This window comes from Aspergillus puulaauensis, chromosome 6, assembly GCF_016861865.1.
Source record: "Aspergillus puulaauensis MK2 DNA, chromosome 6, nearly complete sequence".
Lineage (NCBI taxonomy): Eukaryota > Fungi > Ascomycota > Eurotiomycetes > Eurotiales > Aspergillaceae > Aspergillus > Aspergillus puulaauensis.
In genome coordinates this window covers 109,176-131,215 of record NC_054862.1, presented here as the reverse complement: position 1 = coordinate 131,215, position 22,040 = coordinate 109,176, and the positions used below count along the sequence as shown (strand labels likewise).

The 22,040-nt window shown below is 54.2% G+C and overlaps 6 protein-coding genes across 6 annotated transcripts; 4 read left to right on the top strand and 2 right to left on the bottom strand.

Annotated features, from left to right (window-relative positions):
- Positions 1–127: 127 nt before the first annotated feature.
- APUU_60047A (argonaute/piwi family protein) lies at positions 128–3,297 on the top strand (the record flags this gene model as incomplete). Its single annotated transcript, XM_041706848.1, has 4 exons — positions 128–288; positions 357–1,480; positions 1,530–1,774; positions 1,828–3,297. 4 exons carry the CDS (start codon positions 128–130, stop codon positions 3,295–3,297), a joined length of 3,000 nt encoding a protein of 999 aa, XP_041559193.1.
- Positions 3,298–3,930: 633 nt separating this feature from the next.
- On the top strand, positions 3,931–6,620 carry APUU_60046A (uncharacterized protein; the record flags this gene model as incomplete). Its single annotated transcript, XM_041706847.1, has 3 exons — positions 3,931–4,595; positions 4,650–5,777; positions 5,828–6,620. 3 exons carry the CDS (start codon positions 3,931–3,933, stop codon positions 6,618–6,620), a joined length of 2,586 nt encoding a protein of 861 aa, XP_041559192.1.
- Positions 6,621–7,609: 989 nt separating this feature from the next.
- Positions 7,610–10,609, top strand: APUU_60045A (uncharacterized protein; the record flags this gene model as incomplete). The annotated part of the gene is made up of 2 exons (XM_041706846.1): positions 7,610–8,795; positions 9,075–10,609. The coding sequence occupies 2 exons, from the start codon at positions 7,610–7,612 to the stop codon at positions 10,607–10,609; spliced, it is 2,721 nt and encodes a 906-aa protein (XP_041559191.1).
- A 922-nt stretch (positions 10,610–11,531) lies between these two features.
- On the top strand, positions 11,532–12,958 carry APUU_60044A (Zn(II)2Cys6 transcription factor; the record flags this gene model as incomplete). Its single annotated transcript, XM_041706845.1, has 2 exons — positions 11,532–11,588; positions 11,642–12,958. The coding sequence occupies 2 exons, from the start codon at positions 11,532–11,534 to the stop codon at positions 12,956–12,958; spliced, it is 1,374 nt and encodes a 457-aa protein (XP_041559190.1).
- Positions 12,959–13,046: 88 nt separating this feature from the next.
- Positions 13,047–14,611, bottom strand: APUU_60043S (uncharacterized protein; the record flags this gene model as incomplete). Its single annotated transcript, XM_041706844.1, has 2 exons — positions 13,047–14,190; positions 14,244–14,611. 2 exons carry the CDS (start codon positions 14,609–14,611, stop codon positions 13,047–13,049), a joined length of 1,512 nt encoding a protein of 503 aa, XP_041559189.1.
- A 165-nt stretch (positions 14,612–14,776) lies between these two features.
- APUU_60042S (putative NRPS-like protein biosynthetic cluster) lies at positions 14,777–19,663 on the bottom strand (the record flags this gene model as incomplete). The annotated part of the gene is made up of 3 exons (XM_041706843.1): positions 14,777–16,783; positions 16,832–18,773; positions 18,828–19,663. The coding sequence occupies 3 exons, from the start codon at positions 19,661–19,663 to the stop codon at positions 14,777–14,779; spliced, it is 4,785 nt and encodes a 1,594-aa protein (XP_041559188.1).
- Between the last annotated feature and the right edge of the window lie 2,377 nt (positions 19,664–22,040).

Sequence of the window (22,040 nt, the reverse complement as noted above, 5' to 3'; positions counted from 1 at the left end):
TAGTACACAAATTCCATCCAGTTTGAATCTCACATATCCACCCAACCCCGCAATCTTTGTGTCGCCATCCAATTCTGACTTCTCCCCATACTTGGTCAACCATTACAACACAACAGTCTAATTGACAATGTCGTTCAAGGGGTTTCGCGGTCCAAAGTCTCAAGCTAGCGGTGGCCCGGGAGGCCATGGACAGGGAGGCCGTGGACAGGGAGGTCGTGGACAGGGAGGTCGTGGACAGGGAGGTCCAGGTCGTGGTCAAGGCGATCGAGCTGGCCCGTCAATCTTCAGGTACCCCAGCCCATGGCATGCATACTCGCTTCCGTTGTAGTAAAGCTAAAACCCAAATTCATTCACAGCCCCGGCTACGATGCTGCTCCGGATACAGGGGTTGCTGATACTGAGAACGCTCTCATCAAGTCCTTCACGGGGCCTAGCAGTACTCCGATAGACCCCATGATGCCGCGGCGCCCAGGGTTCGGTACCCGAGGACAGAAGGTGGTGCTGTGGGCTAATTCGTTCCCGTTGGCATTCAAGGAAGATGTTCGCCTTTACCGGTACAATGTCGATATCACACCAGGCACTGGTGCAGCAAATGTTCCGACAGGGAAGAAGAAGAGGCGGGTGGTCCAGTTACTCCTCGACAACCATTTCTCTGGTCACAGACTTGGTATTGCGACGGATTTTAAATCTACTCTCATAAGCGCAACGGATCTTGAGCTGGGCGAGGAAGTGTATCAGGTCCCGTATCGCGGCGATTTCGAGGACGAGCATGCGGCTGGTGCACCAACTTACAATGTCCGCGTGCAATCAACGGGCATGGTGAATTTGCCTGCATTGATCGACTATCTGACATCCACCAATGCTGGCGCAATGCTAGGTTCGAAAGATGAAGTCATACAAGCCCTGAATATCGTTCTTGGGCACACTCCCAGGGCAGCTTTTGATATGGCATCAATCGGCTCTAGCAAGCACTTTCGTCTCACGGGCGGTACCGGTGAGAAGCTGGACATTGGCAGTGGATTATGTGCTCTTCGCGGGTTCTTCTTCAGCGTCCGTGCAGCTACTGCCCGGGCCATAGTCAACGTTCAAGTTAAAAGCGCGGCGTTTTACAATGAAGGGCCTCTGGACATGGTGATGCGGGCGTATCTACAAGACAACGGACATAGTAGGGTTAAACTTGGCAATTTTCTCAAACGACTATCGGTCAACGTGACACATATCAAGAGAACAAATAGACAAGGCCAGGTGGTCCCACGAGTTAAACAGATTTTTGGCCTGGCTACTCAGCAAGACGGCCAGGGTGACCCAACTCCTCCAAAGGTCAGTTCGTTTGGCGCAGGGCCAAAGGACGTCCTCTTTTACCTTGGCGACCCTAGTAGTACCGAAAAGTCCAAGAAGGGGAAGAAGGCTGAAAAAGGTGGACCTTATCCTCCTGTGTCCAAAAATGGATATATCAGTGTATACGACTTTTTCCGGCAAAGTAAGTCACCAATGGTCAAACAAAGCTTCTACTACTAACAACGTCAAAGGGTATCAGATCACCATCAAAGACCCAAGTCTTCCAGTTATCAACACGGGAACTCGCCAGCGACCATCCTACCTCCCCGCCCAGACGTGCTTTGTTCTTCCTGGTCAGCCTTCGAAGGCTAAATTGAGTCCGATGCAGACCCAGAATATGATCAAGTTTGCAGTCCGCAAGCCCGTAATGAACGCGGAATCGATTGTCACGTCTGGGCTTCAAACACTCGGTGTAGGGGGCGAGGCTTCGAATCTGGTGGGCCAGATAACCTGGTCTGAACCGTTGTTACATACGCTGATTATCTATAGGGCACCTTGGGAATGAATTTGACTCCGAGATTACTTGCGGTGCCTGGACGTGTGTTGAATAGCCCCGACGTCAAATATGGAGGGAATGGAATGGTAAGGCCAACGTCTGGCAGCTGGAATATGTCGTCCATGAAGTTCTCCGCCGCCTCCCAACTAACGTTTTGGACTTTCTTGTGGTTGTCGTATCCTGGCGGCAGGGACCCATGGAAAGACAATGCTGCCCTGAAGCCTACAGTCGATGCCTTTACCGATACTCTTCGCCAGACCGGCATTAACGTCAATGACTGTACTCTGGGCCAGCACATCGTTGTGAATGACGTGGACCAGGATATCGACACAGCGGTCAAAAAGTTTACCGCTAGCCCAAAGCCTCCCCTTTTTATTCTTGTGATTCTTCCAGCGGCCGATACCGCCATTTACAACCGAGTGAAATATGTCTGCGATGTCAAGGAGGGCCTGCCAAACATCTGTGTCGTTGCTAATAAATTTGCAAAACCCAGAAATGACCAATACTTCTCCAATATCGCCCTCAAGTTGAACCTCAAACTTGGCGGCCGGAACCAGCTCCTGGATGCTGCCAGACTTGGAATTGTATCCGAAGGCAAGACTATGGTAGTCGGCCTGGACGTGACGCATCCGTCTCCAGGCTCGTCTCCTGACGCACCCAGTGTGGCAGCCATTGTTGCTTCTGTGGATAAGAGTCTTGGACAGTGGCCTGCGGACTTGAGAATTCAGCCAGCGCGGCAGGAAATGGTAGCGAGTTTGGACCTCATGCTGAGATCACGGCTGGATCTCTGGAAGAAACATAATGGGTCGTATCCAGCCAATATCCTGGTTTACAGAGACGGCGTATCGGAAGGCCAATACAATCTGGTGCTTGAGAACGAGCTGCCCGCGCTGCGCAAGGCCTGCAGAGAGCTGTACTCGCCGGACTCTACAAAGAAGGGCATTCCCCGGTTGACAATTGTCGTCGTCGGGAAGCGTCACCATCACCGCTTCTACCCCTCGAGGGCAGAGGACGCCGACAAGTCAACAAACCCGCGGAACGGAACAGTGGTTGACCGCATCGTCACCGAAGCACGTCACTGGGACTTCTTCCTCCAAGCACACGCGGCAATCCAAGGCACCGCCCGTCCGGCACACTACTACATTATCTATGATGAGATTTTCCGCGACACGAACGTCCGGCCGCCGTTCAAAAACGCAGCCGACGCCCTGGAGGACCTCACACATAATATGTGCTATCTGTTTGGGCGTGCTACCAAGGCTGTCAGTATCTGTCCGCCAGCCTACTACGCTGACCTCGTTTGCGAGAGAGCGCGGTGCTATCTGAGCAGGCTTTTCGACCCATCACCGGTAGTTAGTCCGGAGCCCAGTGTAATGGGCGGTGCAGGTGGAGTATCGATGACCCCGGATTCCAGTCTCGTGGCCATCCACGACAGAATTCGCCACACGATGTTCTATATCTAATCGCTGCAATATATAGTCTTGGGTACATCCACACATATCTGGTTCTTACGCCTTGACTCAGCAAATAGTCATCCTTGAGACCCGCGGGTAAAATGGTTGAACCCCTCGCACTGGCTGGTTTGAATAACAGGGACATTGTCCGTCACAAGTAAATCGGCATACAGCTTCTTCGAGCGTCCGAGTCAATGGGCCATAGATGTACTGCGAACGTTCTCTGAGAGTAAGGGTGCCAACAAAGCCTGTGTCAACAAGAAATGCAGTCTCGATACTCATTCTAATTCGATGGTTATGGCTATATACTAGACTAGTATCTACTAGATATATATTCTAGCTGTATAGTTAGCTTAGTATCTTATATTTAGTTTTCTTACTAAGATTAATTTATTAGGAAGAAATAATTTAAAGTATGGCTACCAAGACAGGCGCAGCAGGATCTGCGTGGCAGTGCTGTTCCTGGGCATGCACACCCGTCGATCTCACGAAGTCTGGACATTGGGGCCAGGAAGGCTCCATCATTTATTTAACTGGCTTTCGCTGCCTGTCGAGAAGTCTCTGTAGGTGCATAATGCCACTTGTCCGCCAAAATTGTCGGCGTGGTTTGCCTATTTGCCGCTGCAATCGCTATTCCGAACAATGATAGAATATGAAGGCGCCTTTTCCTTCAAAATCGGTGAAAATGTCACCCAGGCCACAAATATCGACTGGGAAGACTGCCCAGAAACGTCTTCGTCAGGTAAACCATTTTCGCCGCGCCGAATCATTCAGAAAATACACCACTCCCATATTCGGGGCCTATTTTGCAAAGGAAAAGAGCGGTTGAACAAGGTTCAAGACAGGTGCAGAATCGAGAATATTCCCCTGCCCCTCGTCAAACAGGATCTTCAAGCAGGGCAAGAGTGGATTAAAGGCCCCATGCTCTGTGCTCTGGCAACGGGAGCAATTGGTGTTTTGAATGTGATCCTCACAGTAACTGCGGCCGGCATCGCGTACTCGAAGAAGGCAGGCGATACCCACGCTACATATGCAGAGGTTTACCAGGGTGACTGTTCAGTTACCAGTGGTTGGGCAACCGGAATGCACCTCGTTATCAACGTGCTCAGCACTATCCTGCTGGCCGCTAGCAACTATGTCATGCAAAGCCTGAGCGCACCGTCGCGAGCGGATGTCGACAAGGCCCATTCAAAAGGGGACTGGTTGGACATTGGAATCTTTAGCATTCGGAATCTCTGGCTCATGGATGCCAAGCGCAAGATCCTCTGGGTTCTACTTTTTATCAGTTCATTCCCCATTCATATGGTGTTTGTGGTGCCACCTACATTACTCTGAGCAGAACCACTAACTGCATATTCTAGGTATAACACGACCATCTTTTCGTCAATAAGCACTGTAGAGTATGGAGTTGTTGTGATACCAAGCAATCTTGGGAGAAATGAATCACTCGTCAAGGATAAATACGAAGCGGAGGCGTTCTACCAGTTGGTTGGTTATACTCCGGAGGATATACTCGCTCGAAGATTCGACGGCACGTTCCGCGATTTGAGTATTCCGGATTGCTTCAAAACTTACAATCAGGAATTTAACACCAAGGGAGGCACGGTTCTACTTGTCACGGACAGGGAGAACCTCGGGGGATCTTCTAGCGCTGCCTCTTCCCAGCAGTTGATGGGATATGAGAAGGGATGGTTGGGTTACCAAGCAGATTCAATAGCCCAGTCAGATGTGGAAAGCTTCAGGCTTGAGTCTCAACACTGGAACTATCCAGAATGGTCGTTCAAGAGCGAGAGGAGCAACGATTGGGGTGGCTTGACGTATTTATGTAGCCAGCGACAAGGACCGGACTACGCAGCCTGTTACGACGTATCGGAAGACACACGCACACTTCAAGCTTTCATTTGGAATACAAATCCGAGTGAAGCGCAAGTGGGCGACTTTCTCAACACGGCGTCGAATTGGCGGAACAGTTCGTGGGCAGCCGGGATTTCGTTTCGCATCGACACCCCTTCGGAAGCCGACAAGGGATATTCTCTACTGGCAGGATGCTCCTGTGATGACCGGGATTATGGTGATGTTCCTAACAATATCACGATATCAGGCTGCATGGCCAGCGACGCTAAGCAACACTGTCAGTTGTATTTTAGCTTGCCGATATGCATTGCGGTGATTGCATGCAATATCATCAAAGTCCTTTGCATGTATATGACGGCGAAAACAGGCCGCAAAGAGATTTTTCTGACAATCGGTGATGCGCTGTCTTCACTTCTGGACAACCCTGATGCATCAACACGAGGCGACTGCTTTCTGTCTGGGAAAGACACGACACTTGGACTGCGACAGTGGACTAGACGTACTCTAGGGATGCCATTCAAGAGTGCTCCGGCCAGTATGTCGACAACCCGGGAGGCATGTCCTCTACTGCTTCCAAAACGGAAGAGATGGGTTCAGGCCGCGAGCTGGAGACGCTGGGCCTTTACTTATATCGTGTAATTCCCCTGGCCCAGATAGCGTTAATGGCTCCTAACATCTTATCTAGGTTTCTTGCCTGTCTGGCCGTCTCCGGATATCTGTATTATCTCGCAACACGCTATCTTACGCGCGGCTTTTCGGAGGTCAGTAACCTGGGCATGGGAAAGGCAAGCGGGTCAACAATCCTCGAGCTCAGCGTGGGACAGCACCTCATTGCTCTAGCACTCCTGGCCAACACACCGCAGCTTGTATTCTCAGCCCTATACCTCTTATGCAATGGGGTATTTACGTGCATGGCGGCCATAGCCGAGTATAACAATTTTGCTCTTCAGCGAAAGCCCCTTCGGGTCTCCTGGCCAAAAGGCGAGCAGCGGTCAACCCACTACCTCAGTCTGCCATACCGATACAGTGTGCCGCTCATCACAGTCTCAGTTGCTATGCACTGGCTTCTCTCTCAAGCTATATTTCTGGTGAAGATAAATACCTTCGGTAAACGCAGCGAAAGTCTTGAACAAAGCGATTATTCATTGAATGGATCTACTCAGGCATGCGGATACTCCCCTCTGGCGATCTTCATAACCATCATCGTGGGAGTAGCTGCTATCGCAACCCTTTTCGGCTTCAGTCTTAGACCTCTACGCTCGAATATGCCATTGGCTTCCTCCTCCAGCTCTGCAATCAGTGCAGCTTGTCATCCGCCGCCGGGGGATGAGGACGCGTCGATGAAGCCAGTGATGTGGGGAGAAGTGCGTCAGGATTCGAACGATGCTGCATTTTCGTATCAGTCTACTATTGAAGATAGTGCGGGAGACTGGAGACACTGCACGTTTACTTCGAAGGAAGTCACTACACCTGGATAACTACTGTAAGATAGGGTAGTAGGGGCCGGTATAAAAGACAGGCCTCCCGCTCTGCTACCGGGTCCTTACTGTTCTTATTTCCAGATTACGCATATCTGCTGTATTTTCTCAGGCTCGAACTACTCCGATTGCCTAGTAAGATTCTCCTTAGCCCTGCTGAAAAAGCTTTCCTTTCTGACACCTCGAACCGTTCATTTTAGGTCCTCTGAAGAACTCGACCGGACGCTGTAGCAGCAAAATGTCTGGAGGAGCATACAGCTATAATACAGAATTGTGGCGTCTCTGTCAATAACTTTATCCCGACCTCCCTCAATTCGAGGCATACCACGCATTTCACCACGACTACGTGGGGCCTATAGCAGGGCAAGTGATCAATGGCCACATTAACACATATATATCGCATGATCACTGGTAACCCTTCTCAAGACTAGAACCAAAGAAGTAGATATGGTGGAGAGTCCTGAATCATGCAGATTCGCAGATTCGCAGGGCCGAGGGTTGAGTAGCTAAGAACAGTTAACACGCGAAAACGACTTTCTAGACCATATCACAGGCTTGAAAGATAGTAGTCCCCATCAGGGATTCTGGAGGGAGAAGCTATACAGGTCCTCTACTCAGTACAGACGAGACAAAATGAAAGCTACAGTGTATGTAATTGAAAATAACACAAAACCAAATGATATCCCTGTCTAAGCAAGCTCCGCATAAACACCCATCTCCAGCGTGTTCGTCAACGCCGCAAACCGCACATCTACACGCAGTCTGGCCGCGAGTTCGGGGGATGAAACTACACTGGCAGCCATGCTGGACGCCACGTCAACTGGTTCCTGCGCAGCTTCTGGCGTTCCTGGTTTGAACTTGACCACATCTCTGTTGACGCCGCGCGCCGGGACTATCTGGAGTTCAAATTCGGCACTGTCCTCACTGTCAACGCGCGTAACCGGGGCCTGGGCTAGATCCCGTATTATATCTGGCTGGGACGCAGGGAGATGATGCAAAGTATATACCAAACACTTCGTCCCAAAGACGCATCTGGACAGCCAGCAAAAGTCCCCCTGCCCGCAGCCTTCTACCAGAACCACGCCTGGCGGCTTCACTATCACGACCAGCTCGCCAAACACACCCAGTTCCACGACGAGTACATCTACGCATTCACCTGGGAGGACGCCCGGCAAGACCATGCTCTACTCAACCTGCGCGCAGACGACGTTATCCTCGCAATCACCAGCGCCGGCGACAACATCCTTTCGTACGCCACGAAGAGCCCAGCCAGCATCCACGCCGTCGACCTCAATCCCGGGCAGAACCACCTCCTCGAGCTCAAGCTGGCTTGCTACACTGCACTGCCATACGAAGACTTCTGGCCGCTCTTCGGGGAAGGAAAGCATCCCGGGTTCCGCCACTTGCTGCTCAACCACCTCTCGCCGCATCTCTCCCGCCGTTCATTCCAGTACTGGCGCGAGCGCGTCGATGTCTTTGAACGCCCAAGCAGTCGAGGGCTCTACGACACAGGGGGATCGCGCCACGCTCTCCGTGTCCTCCGCTGGACTGCCCGTCTTCTCCGCTGTCGCACTGGGATCCGCCAGTTTCTTGCTTCTGGGAGTCTCCCCGAGCAGGTTCACGCATGGAAAGCCCTACTCTGCCCAGCCCTGCTCTCCCCGCTCCTCTGTAAGCTGGTCGTCAGCCAGGAATCCTTTCTCTGGAAGGCACTCGGCGTTCCCAAAAGCCAACTTGCCATGATTGAGGCCGACCACAGCGCCAGAGCCAGAGCAAATTCCCGTGGCCAGGGTCGCTGGCAAGCCGTCTGGCGCTACATGGTCGATACCCTCGACCCGGTAGCCCAGCAGACACATATCGCAAGTGACAACCCGTACTACTACGTCTGCCTAGCCGGGCAGTTCAGCCAGACGTGCCATCCAGAGTATCTCTCGGCAGAAGCCCACGCCCTGCTCTCGCAGCCAGGCGCCCTGGACAATCTCCACCTCCACACGGATGAGATCGCCGAGGTACTAACGCGGATCACGCCAGCGAGTCTGACAGTTGCGGTGTTTATGGATAGCATGGACTGGTTTGATCCGGGAGCTGACAGTGCCACTGCGCAGGTCACCCTGCTCAATCGTGCGATGAAGATTGGGGGCCAAATACTGCGTACATTCAAATTCCACGAAATTGCAGGTGTAATACCCCGCGTATGGTAATGTCCTGCATGGACATGTTGCTCGGTCAGAGCGCTATATCATCGTGCATGGCGGGACAAATCCCGCTGCAGGGATTCGCTTCCTTTGTCTTATATTGGCGGCACGGCCTTTCTTTGTCTCTGTTTCTTTGTCTCTGTCTCTGTCTGTTCTTCTTTCTTTTTCTTCTCCTTTGTTTCTCCTTTCTTTCTTCTTTCTTTCTCCTGTTTACCCTCCCTGGTCATTGTCCATCCCATGGCTGACATTCAGTCACCCAAAGCGCCAGGCCAGCACACGCCAAACGACGCGCCGGCTGACGCAGAAGACAACGGCGAGCCAGGGAATGGAGAGCAGCCCCCTGCCCGCAAGAAAACATGGCGCTTTTGGGCCGTCTTCCCAGCGCTCTGCGTAACGACCTTCCTGGCGGCCCTGGACACGTCCATCCTGTCGACGGCGCTGCCCACGATCGCCCTTGACCTCCAGGCCGGTGAGCTGTACATGTGGATCACCAACGCGTATATCCTGTCGTCGACAGTGGTCCTCCCTCTCTTCGGGCAGACGGCCAACATCTTCGGCCGCCGCTGGATGATGATCAGTTCCGTGGTCGTCTTTGCCATCGGCAGCGGCATGGCCGGCGGCGCCAATAATACCAGCGCCATCATCGCCGGACGCGCTATCCAGGGCATTGGCGGCGGCGGCATCAATGTTCTCGTTGATACTGTTATCTGCGACCTCGTCCCCCTCCGCCAGCGAGGGCAGTACGTCGCCCTGATGGCCTCTGTCTGGGCTGTCGGCACTACCATCGGGCCAGTTCTCGGCGGTGCCTTCGCCCAACACGTCTCCTGGCGCTGGGTCTTTTATATTAATCTCCCTCTGTGTGCTGTCTCTCTTATCCTGCTTATCCTCTTTCTCCGCGTTACCCACCCCCCTAGACCCCCCAACACCTCCATTTGGATGCAGTTTACTCGCGTTGACCTCCTCGGAAACACCATTCTTACCACTGCTGTCGTTGCCATCCTGCTCGCCCTTACCTGGGGTGGAAGCGCCTACCCCTGGTCCTCCTGGCGCGTGCTCGTCCCTTTTCTCCTCGGCCTCGCCGGCCTCGCCCTCTTTCTCGCCCACCAGGCTTCGCGCCTCTGCCCTGAACCTTCTATCCCCTTGAAGGTCTTTAAAAGCTCCACCGCTATATGCGCCCTCTGGATTGCCTTTCTCCAGAACCTCCTTCTCTACTGGATTGGCTACTTCCTTCCAGTCTATTTCCAGGCCCTCCGCAACCTCTCCGCGACATCCTCCGGCCTCGCTGTGCTGCCTATCACCGGCGCAATCGCCCCATCCGGTATAGTAACAGGCATCCTGCTTGCAAAGACAGGAAAATACCGCCCCTTCCACTTCCTCGGTGCAATCGGCACAACTGTCGGCGTTGGTCTCTTCTCCCTGCTCGACGACAAGTCTCCTGCCCGCGAGTGGGCCGGATTCCAGGTCCTGTATGGTATCGGCTCCGGCATGATTTTTTCATCCACCCTCCCGCCCATCCAGGCCGTTCTTCCCGAGTCTGACGTCGCGGTAGCTACTGGGACATGGGCATTTATGCGTAGCTTCGGCTGTATCTGGGGAATCGCAATCCCGACGTCGATTTTCAACACGCGCATTCAGGCCGGGTTGAGCCGCGTCAGTGACCCCGTGATAAGGGGGATGCTAGGCGGCGGGGGTGCCTATGCAGTTGCGAGTGAAGGCCTGGTACGCAGTTTGGCGGATCGGCCGGTGCTCCAGGGGGAAGTACTGGGGCTGTACAAGGATGGGCTGCGGTGGGTGTAGTTAATGGGCATCGTGTTTGGGGCGCTAGGGTTTGTACTGGCGCTGCCGGTCAAGGAGGTTGGGTTGAGGGAGGAGCTGGAGACGGAGTTTGGCCTGCGCGAGGAGAGGAGGGAGTAGTCTGTACTGTATATTCTGTCCAGCAGGTTTAATTAAATAGCTACGTAGACCATCTTCAAGGCAGGAGACGGCACGTCGACCCTGAGCTTAGAATTCATGACAACGCTAGACCTGCTATCGTATACTCATGCAACTCCTAGTACGAGTCCAAGGCAAATTAAAGAGCCGGGAATTGCTTGTAAAAACGGTATCCGTAGCAGGCCAACACCTCGTGTTTCCACTGGATCATCTAAGACTCAGGACGGCACTCGGCTACCTTCAGGTGCCCTGTTCGCAAGAACATGCATGAACACTTGCTAAGAGACCAGGAACTGGCATCTTTGGTACTCTATCACCCTCCGTTGTATCGAAATACCATTCGACCAAAAAAACCACTAGCGGTATTAGGCCGTCTTTCCAATTGCATTGCATATATATATATGCCAACATTTTGTGTAAATCTAGTGTGGAAACGGCTTCTATCACTCGCTTTCTATTTTTCACCCTAGCTAGCTAGCCTCAACACCAAGGCTTGCTGACGGGGTCGCCCATTTTGGAGATTTTTAGAGGTTAATTTAGAGCCAAAGACATGTATGTTTTCTTCTACTGTGTGCTACCGATACCGGAGCTGATGCCGAATATTGCTGCACGTGACCCTCACCTGACTTGAGCCGCACGATTACGTCAGCGCCCCTTTCCGCAGGGATTCTGGTCTGCAATTCTCGAATTCTCCGGTCGCTGTGAAGGACAAGCCAAGCAGTTGATTCAGAAGACCCTCGCTTGTTCTCCACCAAACCCAAGCATGTGAGCAGCGCGGAATGCAGCAATGGTTGGTGTTCCGCGCAGTCAAGGATGTGTGCGATGCATTGGCCGCAAGATCAAGGTCAGTACGAAGTACCGTACTCTGGGTAGAATGGACCAACTGAATAGTATCAGTGCGACATGACGCACCCACAGTGTACGCGCTGTCTCAGTCAAAACACCGCCTGTCCTGGATATGACCGCGGCCTCAAGTTCCAGGACCAGACGCAGTCGCTCACTCGCAAGTACGGCCAGACTTCCAGGTCTTCCATGGACGAGGCCTTTGCGCCCAATTTGACTTTGGAGGCCCTCAACCTCCAGACCAAGGAGTGTTTCCAAAATTGGCTGGACGGCCACTTTCCCAGCTACGTCAGCTCATTTGACCCGCGTGTTGAAGTCAATTGGATGGACTTTATTCGCACCCGCTGGTCTTTCTTCCCGCCCGCGCTGGTCTGGGCTTTCCGTGCCCTGACCTCCCTGCATATGGGCGCCCTGCACGGCGACAAGGAGATGATCATCTGCGCGCGACATATGTACAGCCACGGTATCCGGCATCTGGCGTGTCTCTTGCAGTCGAGGGCGGCCCTTTCGGATGAGACCCTTGCCGCTGCCATTCTGCTCGGAGGGTATGAGGTTCTCGACGGTAATACTGACCGTTCATGGATCATTCATTCTCGTGGGATCCGCCATCTGCTGTGTGCTCGCGGCCCTGCGGCGCATGTCCATGGCATAGGCCGCACTCTGATGCTCTCCTGGCAGCCTTTCATCGTCGCCGACGCGTTCATCAATTCCGACCCCTGCTTCCTGGGGGATCCGGAGTGGGCGCGCGTGTCAGTGGGCAGCGAATCTGCCGAAGACCAGGAACGGAGTGGAAGTCTGCTGGTTCAAACAATGGATCACGCCTTTAATGAAGTTGCCAGATGTCCCGGATACCTAGCAATGACCAAGGAGGTCGTCACATCAGATAGAGACGCCGACCCTGCTGTCCTAGCAGTTCTCCTGGACTGTATGCTCAGGTCGAGACAGAATCTCATCCACTGCCGAAGTAATCTGGAGGAAAACCATCCTCCGGCATCCTTTATTGGCGAGGTACCAGAGGCGTTCGCACCGACATTGGTGCAGGGGTCTCGCGACGGGGTCGACTCGGCTATTGCGCTTCTCAACCAGTTGACGACAATGCTCCAGTCTCATGTTAATAGGCGAGCCAATGCACTCTCCACCCCGGGCCCATTAAATAATCCGTCAGACCCATGGCGCATTGTTGCGAGGAGACCGGCTGTCGGAGACACGAGCCAGTCGCCCGAACCCCCACACTCGGAGGACCTCAACCCCAGTGCCTACGTTTTCGGTGATTCGTTGGATAAATTCTCGTTGACGATGGGCATGGGCAGCCTGGCGCCCGATGCCTGCGGTTGTCCTCAGTTTTCAGCGCACAAGGCTATTTCTTTTTAAGCGTGGTTAGACGTGGTTAGACAGGAGGGTCCATGACTTATGACATGTATATATTTATAACCGTACATTTATCTGTTCTCTGTTCTACTCAGTCCCTCTCAAACCAGATCAATTCTTTAATCGCAGGCTCCAGGGCCAGTCCCATCTTGATTGCCCTGCCATCTTTAAACACAAACTCTGCGTCGACTGGCTCGTCTGTGAGCTCAACCTCATCCGTCAGCATCGCAGTGTACTCAGTCTGGCCCTTGACATGATGGAATGTCAGCGTAAAGCCCATGGACCGATCGGTCGCATCCACCAAGAGGTGCCCATCTTTGATTTGGACGGTCATATTGCGATAGCCCGGGTTCCAATAATCCCCCACATAAGCCTCCAAGGGTGTCGTCTGCGGCGGCCGAGAGTCATCACTCCCCTTCTTCTCGGCCCTGTTCGTCTGCTGCTGTACCTTGGTGTTTATCGGAAGGTTCTTGGCCTTCTTCTTCTCCGACCCTTTCTTGCTATACGATGGACGCTCCTCCACAGCAACCCCCAGGATCTCATCCATAAGCGCTCTGATAATCACCGTCGCAGCGTTCCCAGCACCAGCAGAATTCCCTAAAACCACCACCCCAAACCGCAGCGCAGGCACGAACACGAAACGGCTCGTAAAGCCGGGCTCTCGGCCGTCGTGACCTATAACCTGCACGCCACGGTAGTAGTAGATCTCCATCCCGGCCGCGTACATCGCAGGCGTGGTATGCGCTCTTAGTCTCCGTCCGTGCGGGTTCACGATTGAACGCATGGTCGTTAGACCTTTGTACACTTTCTCAGTGATGGGCCCTTCATAGTACAGTAGTGCTTTGACCCATTTGATGAAGTCGTTTCCGCTGGAAATTACAGACCCGGCGCCTTGCGCTTCTGGACAGTTCTGGGGTGGCAGGCTGCGCCAGGTGTTGTTTTCCCGGATATAGCCCGTTGCCATCCGGTCGCACCAGCCTTTGGATTGCGCGGTGGCGGGTTGCAGCGTCGTGGAGGTCATGTTTAGCGGGTTGAAGATGCGCTCTTGGAGAACGTCGGCGAAACTCTGCTGCGTTGTTTCCTCGATGAGATGCGTCGCGACGGTGTACATCTGGTTGCAGTATAGGTAGCGCGAGCGTAGGGGTGCAGCTGGTTTGAGGTTTCGCAGGTTCCTTGTGATGGACTTGGGAGTGTCTGGATTGCGTGACTTGATGCCCATGTAGGAGCTGTCGTGGCTGTTTCGGTGAGAACTGAGAACAGAGTAATTGGCATGGAGAGGGAGACTTACCTGGCCATGCCTGTTCTATGACTGAGCACATCTTCGACCGTGATGCCTCGCGTATAAGTCGGGCTGGACATGACAAAGTCGTCCGGTAGCAGGTCCGACATTAGGGCTGTGTACTGGACCTTGGGGTATTTCTTGTCATCTACAAGCGACGCCACAGCAGCAGCAGTGAGGGACTTGGAGCAGGAAGCGATATCGAACAGGGTGTCTCCGGTGCAGGATATGTCGTGTTCATAGTTGGCCACCCCGTAGCCCGTGGAAGCGACCTCATCGTTGTGAACAACCGCAATGGACAGCCCGGGAATGTTATTCTGCTCTAGGAGGTATTCCACAAGGGAAGTCAACGAGGCAGACTCGAGCAGCTCCATCATGCGTGGATGAAGAGAAGACGTTCAGCTGCGGGGAGTTTTATTTTATGCCCCCACGTGGAGATCACCATAATATTATAACTAATAATGTGACCGTTTAAGGGGATAGAAATAACAGTATAAGCAAAAGTCTATTCAGTGTATCTATCTATCAAAATTATCATTATTTTATTGTATCCTCCTGCCCGAAAACGGCTCAGCAGGCCAGCCCTGCATCGCGCTCTTATCCTCAACATGGTCTCCAGACAAGACCAGGGTGTGTTCCAGCAAGCAGGCATCACTGCCCATTGACGAGCCAGACATCAATCTGGACCCCGTCCGGAGCACACTCCTATCTCCAACCACAAGAGGATGCAGCTCGAATTCTCCACGCGTGTTCAAGTGGCACACCACACTTGCATCGTCGACAGCGACTCTGTTGCCGAGTGTCACCATGTCCGGCTCTGTGAGGAGGATGTTCGGGTCTCCGTTTGCCAGGAGAGCAGTGTCCTTGCCGATAGTCGCGCCCATCAGCCGGTAGTAGAATGAGAGGTACGCGGTCCCACTAAGCATGGGGAGGACTCCAATGCCGCGGTAGCTGTCCTTGATCAAGGACTCCACGGCGAGGAAGAACTGCCAGCGCTGGTTGTAGCTGCTGCGGTCCCAGTGGTAGGAGCCTTCAGTGCGTCGGCCCATGACCACCCATTTTGCGCCGATCACGAAGGCGACCCCGATAATCGTCTGGATGAAGCTGACTCCGCTCACGACGGCGCAGAAGAGGCCGTAGACGGAGAAGGGCTGCCACCATTCGCGGTCGAACGCGCGGTAGTCCTGGCGCAGGGTGTGGCCGAGCACGAGAAGACCAGCGAGGACACCAAGCAGACGCCAGACAGTTGAAATAATAGCTATAAACGTAGAGTAGCCCACGATTCCGGGGATTCCGATGACGAAGAAGTCGGCCATGCCCTGGTAGAAGGCCCGTCCGAACGGTCTGGTCGTGTCGCGTGGCAACGAGGCACTCTCACCGGGGGATAGCGTTGACGAGGACGACCAGCCCCCCGCCAGCTTCTCGGCCTTCTCGTGTTGGTGCGTGATGGTCGGGAACTGGATGGCATTTCCGTTCTTGCTGCCCGTCCAGACTGTATCAGGAGGGAAGAAGCCATTGCGACGCAGCAGCGAGCCCGACCCGACCATCGCCATCTCGCCAATTGTGACGCCAGGAAGAACGACCGCGCGATCACCCAGCATGGCTCCGTCGGCGATGACCACGCGCTCCCTGCCGCTGCCATCGCTGGTGACAAGGTGCGATCGGGATCCAAAGACCACGTCGTTGCCTACCTCGACCAGGTCGAAGTCCTGGATGCCCGGTCCAACACTGGGCCAGTAGATGCGCTTTCCAACGCGACCTCCTAGCATGCGAATCGCAACCGAGACCAGCTCGTAGTGCTTCCCGATTAACCGGGTCAAGGGGCTGAGACTGCCATTGGGGATGACCTTGGACAGGGCAGCCTGGCGCACCTTCTGGCGCATCGACATCTTGTCGGCAGGGCCTGTCTTTGCGCGGCCGCAGGTGAGATCCAGCACTGCCTTGATGAGCAGAATGGCAACGAACCACACGAGCGGACCGACGATGGCGTAGTAGATCCGGGCGAGAATGTGGTACATGATCCGAGTCGGTGTCGTGAACCAGAAGACAATCACGCGCAGCATGTCCTCGCTCTGCAGGGGGTAGTGCAGCACAATTGGCACCAGTCCAGCGAGCCAGGGCAGTCTGTACGCGAACCCAGCGAGCAGGCCTAGCGGTTCAACCAGGAACAATGTCAATAGCCAGTGAGGGCTCGGGATGGAAGTCGAATTGAGGTCTTTGTTCGCTTCCTCGGCGCCCTGAGTCTCCCAGCTGGACGAGTTGGGACCGAGATACGTGTCTGGGGGAAGGGTTGCGCCAGGGGCAACGACCGAGCGAAGTCCAATTGCAGAGCCCTTGCCGATGAGGATTGGCTGCAGGAGCATCGAGGTGTTTCTTTCAACGGCAAAGGGCCGGATGATGCAGTTCTCTACGACGACGTTGTCTTCGAGGTGGATGAGGTCGTACTCGCCCAGGGAGGCGTACTCGTGGATGCGCACGTTGCGGCCAATGTGAGCTCCCAGTAGGCGATAGTACAGACGCCGCGTCCATTCGAAGTAGTTAAACACGCCCTGCGATTGTCAGCTTTAGGTATACTTGGTAGATAAGGCAGAACATACCCTGCCAGCAACACGAATGGCCTTCTGCGTCAACCACCACCGTGTGTGATAAGTCCCCCACATGGGATACAGTCCAGCACGGTAGCGACCGATAAGGACCCATTTGAACATGATTGCAAGAACCGGCGCGACCGCATTAATGGCCAAGCGCGAAGCCAGTCCAATAAGCACGATATGCAGCAAACGCCCGATGAGCAGGCTGTCAGGGGGGAACAGACGCGCTGTCTCGCCCATGAGGAAAACGAAGATGGTCCACTGCAGACCCGCGCGCATGGGAAAGAAGATAATCATCGGGATGAGTTGGATAAGGAGGACAATTGGATTCGTCGAGCTGCAGGTCTCCTGGCACCCAGGGAGATCCTTCTCGCTGATTTCTTCCTCTGGGCTTTTCTTCGCGCAGGCGTCTTCCACAATGGCTGTCATGTCGGCCACAGTGCTGTTCAGGAAGAGAACATCGCCAGACAAGCGAATCTCAAATTCACGTCGGAGCGCTGAAATTAGACGCCCGGCACTGAGACTGTCGCCGCCAGCAGCGAAGAAATCGGTTGATGCGGTCACTTCGGCGACGTCCTGGTTTAGGGCTTGGGCGAAGAGTTGTCGCACGCGGTACTCGGCCGACGAGGAGTCGGACTCTGACGCATTCATACTGCGGACGACGTCTTCCAGGGCCTTGTCGTCGACATACCCAGCGGCGTCTCTGGGGATTGGGCTGCTAAGAGCCTTGATGCTGCTGGGGATCAGGTATCCATGCACCCGCGGTCGGAGGGCTTGTGCAAGTGTGGCGACCGTGGGCTGCTTCTCAGCGGGATTGAAGATGACCGCCTGGGGGAATCCATCAATGGGATTGTATCGCATTGCGATGTCTGAAATTCCCAAGGTCTCCTCGATATGAGGTTCGGCTTCCTGGCCGTCGATGCGGCACATTGTATGCGCGATAGACACGTTAAGACCGGTGCCCTGAGGAGGGCATTTAGCTTCGAGGTGTCTCTCAGCAGCAGGGATAGAGTCGGTTAAAGGCTCCAGTCCCAGTCTCTGGCTTAGTCGAATCCGCTGCAGTTTGTTGTTCGACTTTGGCACGCCGTTGTCCATGTAGACCAGCAGGACTGGCCACTTGGGTTGTAGCAATCGCTCTCCCAGTGCCTCATGAAGTTGCCTCAGATCAGGGCGAGACATGCCTGGGGGAGTAACTATGACGGCTCCAACAACTTCCTGGAGGACGTCATGGGGCGTGGAGAATGCGAGCGCTTCAGACACACGACCATAGAGAATCGACGTCGGATCTCGCGCCGCAGAGAGGATTCCGTTCTCGACTTCAATCGGCGATATAATCTCACCACCGCGGTTGATTACTTCCTTGCCTCGACCGGTGATGAACAGGTATCCATCCTTGTCGAGGTGTCCCAGATCGCCCGTGTCGAACCAGCCAGCCTCGTCAAAGGCGCTCTTGTTGATGCCATCGTCTGTCAAGTATCCAGGGAAGACTGGGAATCCACGCACGCAGATCCGGCCGGTGGTCCCAGTAGGGACACGCTGACCAGGATTGCCATCACCAAGTATGGCTACGTCAGGACCACATGGACGACCAGAGGTACCTTCACGGTCAAGTTTATAGTCTGTAGGTGGCGAGGCGATAGGGGCGCACTCGGTCATGCCGTAACTGGGCATGACGACGCACTGGAAGACTTCACGGAGCTGCACGGCCAGTGTAGCGGGAAGACCTCCACCTGCATTGATGATGAATTTGATGAGGCTTTGGCGAAGTGCATCAGGACGGTGCTCGGACTCGGCGAGGATCATCTGGTGCATTGTGGGTGTGGCGTAGTACCACGTCGGGCTCCATTTCTCGACGACGTCCCAGAAGAGACTTGGGTCGAAGGATGCACAGCAGATGGTTGTGCCTCCTGCCAGCATGGGTGCGTATAGACTGCGAACCATTCCACCACTGGAAGAGTCAGCAGGCTTCTAAGATGGATGATAAAAGATTGGAGGTACATACATATGGTGAAGGGGCATCATGTTGAGACATCGGGAAGCCTCAGTCAGAGCAACACTGTCCATTGTAAGAACCGCGCCAGCGAAGAGATTGTACACGGTGATAGGGACGAGCTTCTTCTTGCCACTCGTACCGCTGGTGAATAGCAGGACCGCGACGTCGTCAGGGCTGTTGTTCGGTGGTGGCTGTGTAGAACGGGCAACGGGACACGTCGTGGTCACGGTAAAGGTTAGGTCTGCTTGGGGATGGACGATGAATACGGGAAGCTTTGCATCAAGTTGAACCTTGGATGCATCTGCTTCCAGCATGAGGATAGCGTCTGCTTCGACGGCCTCAACGTCTGCCTTCAACTGGTCTGGGGCCACTGTCCTCGCCATGGGGATCATGGTATATCGGTTGGCAATGGCCATCACAGCGAGGGCAAGGGTTGGGCCATTGGGAAGCATGACTGCAACCCTTGACCTTCCCTGTGCTGGACATGGCAGGCCCAGGTCGAAGTGTTGGATGAAGCTTCGTAGTTGTGCATATGATATCTGTTGGTTCGCTTGCGGGTCGATGAGGGCAGGGCGGACGGGATCGCTTGGGAGGAGGTCAGGGAAGGGGAAAGACTTTTGTTTCATAAGAAGTTGGATTCGTTCAAGGAGTTCGTTGATGTTTGTATCCAGGCCATCTCGGACGGCTTCAGGTAGTCTGAGCCAGATGCTCTGGTAGGACCGCAAGACGTCCATGGCCAGCCATGGCTCTTGCAGGTCATGCTCACGAAGGAGGCATTCCAGCTGCTCCAGGGAGCCCGGACCAGCTGGAAGACTGCGCAGCTGCTGCAACTTGCCCTGCAACATCTTCGGAGATTTCCTTGGGTGGTTCTGCTGGATCTCATCACACGGAATGCCCTACGCCATTTATAGATACGGATACCGCTTGGACTCCCTCCCAGGCATTTGATTTTGTGCCCTGAGAATACCCACCCACTAGGCAGCATAGTGATACCCACGTTCTATGCATCCCGATGCTGATGGAGTACGAAACACGTCGATCGTGACGAAGACCCCTGGTCTCGATGGTTGACCCACTGCCTGTACTCGCAACCATGACCGGTTAGAACCAGATGAAACAACAGCAAGAGAAAGCCCAGTTCATCTGCTCGTAGCCAGTGCTATGCTACAGTTTCGGCATGCCCTACTTTGTCGTTATACTAGCCCGATAGAGCAATAGCCATTAGGAGTTTAGGGCAGGGTGCTGTCTCAAAAATTCGACATCCAAGGCCCCCACAGCCTTATTCTGACAGTCCGTCAAGTATCAGGACCTTGTAGACAGGGCCCGCTAGCCCTGAGAAATCTACTACAAACGTGATTGCGTGCTTTTCAGATGTATCTTGAAGTTTCTGTCCAGCAACTGCGCACACGACAGATCCAGACATCCACGAAGGAAACAGCCCCAGGTCCATCCCACCAGTGATTCACTGCAGTAGTTTACTCCAGTCCGCGGATGGCGCCGGGCTAGCCTTCTCGGTGTCCACTCGGTGCGATTCCCAGGGCCCGAATCAGATAGTTAGGCGCCGGCAAGCCGTGGATTCATCAATGCCGGCCAGTCTCTGGTCGAGAAGCGGCGATCCGGCCGATCAACCAGGGACCTCTCAGCTCGCTATCTGATGAAGCACTCAAGGTCCGAGTGATCCTCGCCAAGTTGCGCTCATTTAGTAAGGCTCGTTCAGCGTGTGTACAATGGGGCATCATGATTGGAGTGACAGTCTGCCCGGTATTGCCGGCTGGGATTTGCCATCGCCGCATTAGGAAACTCTGCGAGAAGCCCCCCACCACGTTCTGCAGTTTAGTTGGATGGGACCTGCACCGATAGCGGACCGGCCATGAGTTCAGCCTATATCCAGTTATCCACAGACTTATGCAGCCTGGCGCGTCATATCTTGGGTCGTATCTTGGTAGCTGCCTGACGATACGGAGAGATACGGTCCCAAAGCCACACGGTCCCAACCGCCAGGGCTTAGACTCGTGGATATTGTATCATTGAATCTCTACTTTCTACATCCGGCCAGGGTCTCGTCTATTCTCCCGTTTCTCGCGCTTGGCAGGGTTCTTGGTCCGCCACCTGCGGTCTCGAATCGTCGCACACGCTGGATTGATATGTTCCAGGCACACCAGCTACCCTGCACAATGACAAATCGCGATCACCTCATGCTCCACCCTTAGTGTCTTCTGAAGAGCTCTGGGACGCCTGGCGTTTGAGATTCTGCAGAAGGACAGCGGAGACTGTTCGTCCACTTGGGCGCGGCGAGATAACAGTGCTTACGGCGTAGTGTCGTTGAGAAAGGTTACATTTTAAGCTGCTCTGGTATTGTGGCTGGTGACGCACCACGAGGTGTCATGTCGGTGTCAGTGTCAGTGTCAGATAATGGAAGACTCGAAGAATCCCCTGTGTCAATCGTTTCTATACAGAGACGGCAGTCCACACTCGGTACCAGCGAACCCTAGACGCCGAACGTAGCGGGTCCCTACCAGCCTTAACCAGCCCCATATGATCTTCACCCTAAGTGTACGCGTTCCTGCTGGAGCCGACCCATCTCTACGCGTTGTGGGATTTTTTAATTCTTAATAATTCTTCGCCTCAACGCTCCCTCGCCTCACTGGGCGTAAGGCTGCGTGGTGGGTATAGTATCCACTTGATAAGATGAATCCAGCAAATCACTCCACGGCTGCAGCGATCGCCAGGAGCCGTGAAGAGTTTGCATCGACCTGGCCAGGGCTGACGCGGTGGCAAAAATTTGTAAAAAATATTGATTGCTGCGGTGGGAGTAACAACCGACGACCCTGGCAATCTCGATATCACGATATCTGCATGACGCCAGCTCCCAACAATCAGTCAGAAACCAACCCCTGTACCGGATGATGCAGCTCGCCCTTGGCAAAGATGTCGATCGACAAGCTCTGCTAGCCAAGAGCGTTCTATTAATCTAGTTTCTTGGCCCAGGACTTAAGCGCGGATTGTCAAGGCCCACTCCGCTGCCCATTTGTCGCAGCCCAGACTCCTATCTCTGCAACCCCGGCAAGACCTCGGGGACGGTACGGAGTAACCTCATGGCCCTTGGCAACGGGCTGCCTGTCGTGTCTCGGCAGAATGCCTATCAACGTGGAATGATACGGATGTGCAATTGGAGCCACCACACCCTACACACCCCTGTAACTCGGCCGATGTTCTCGTCTA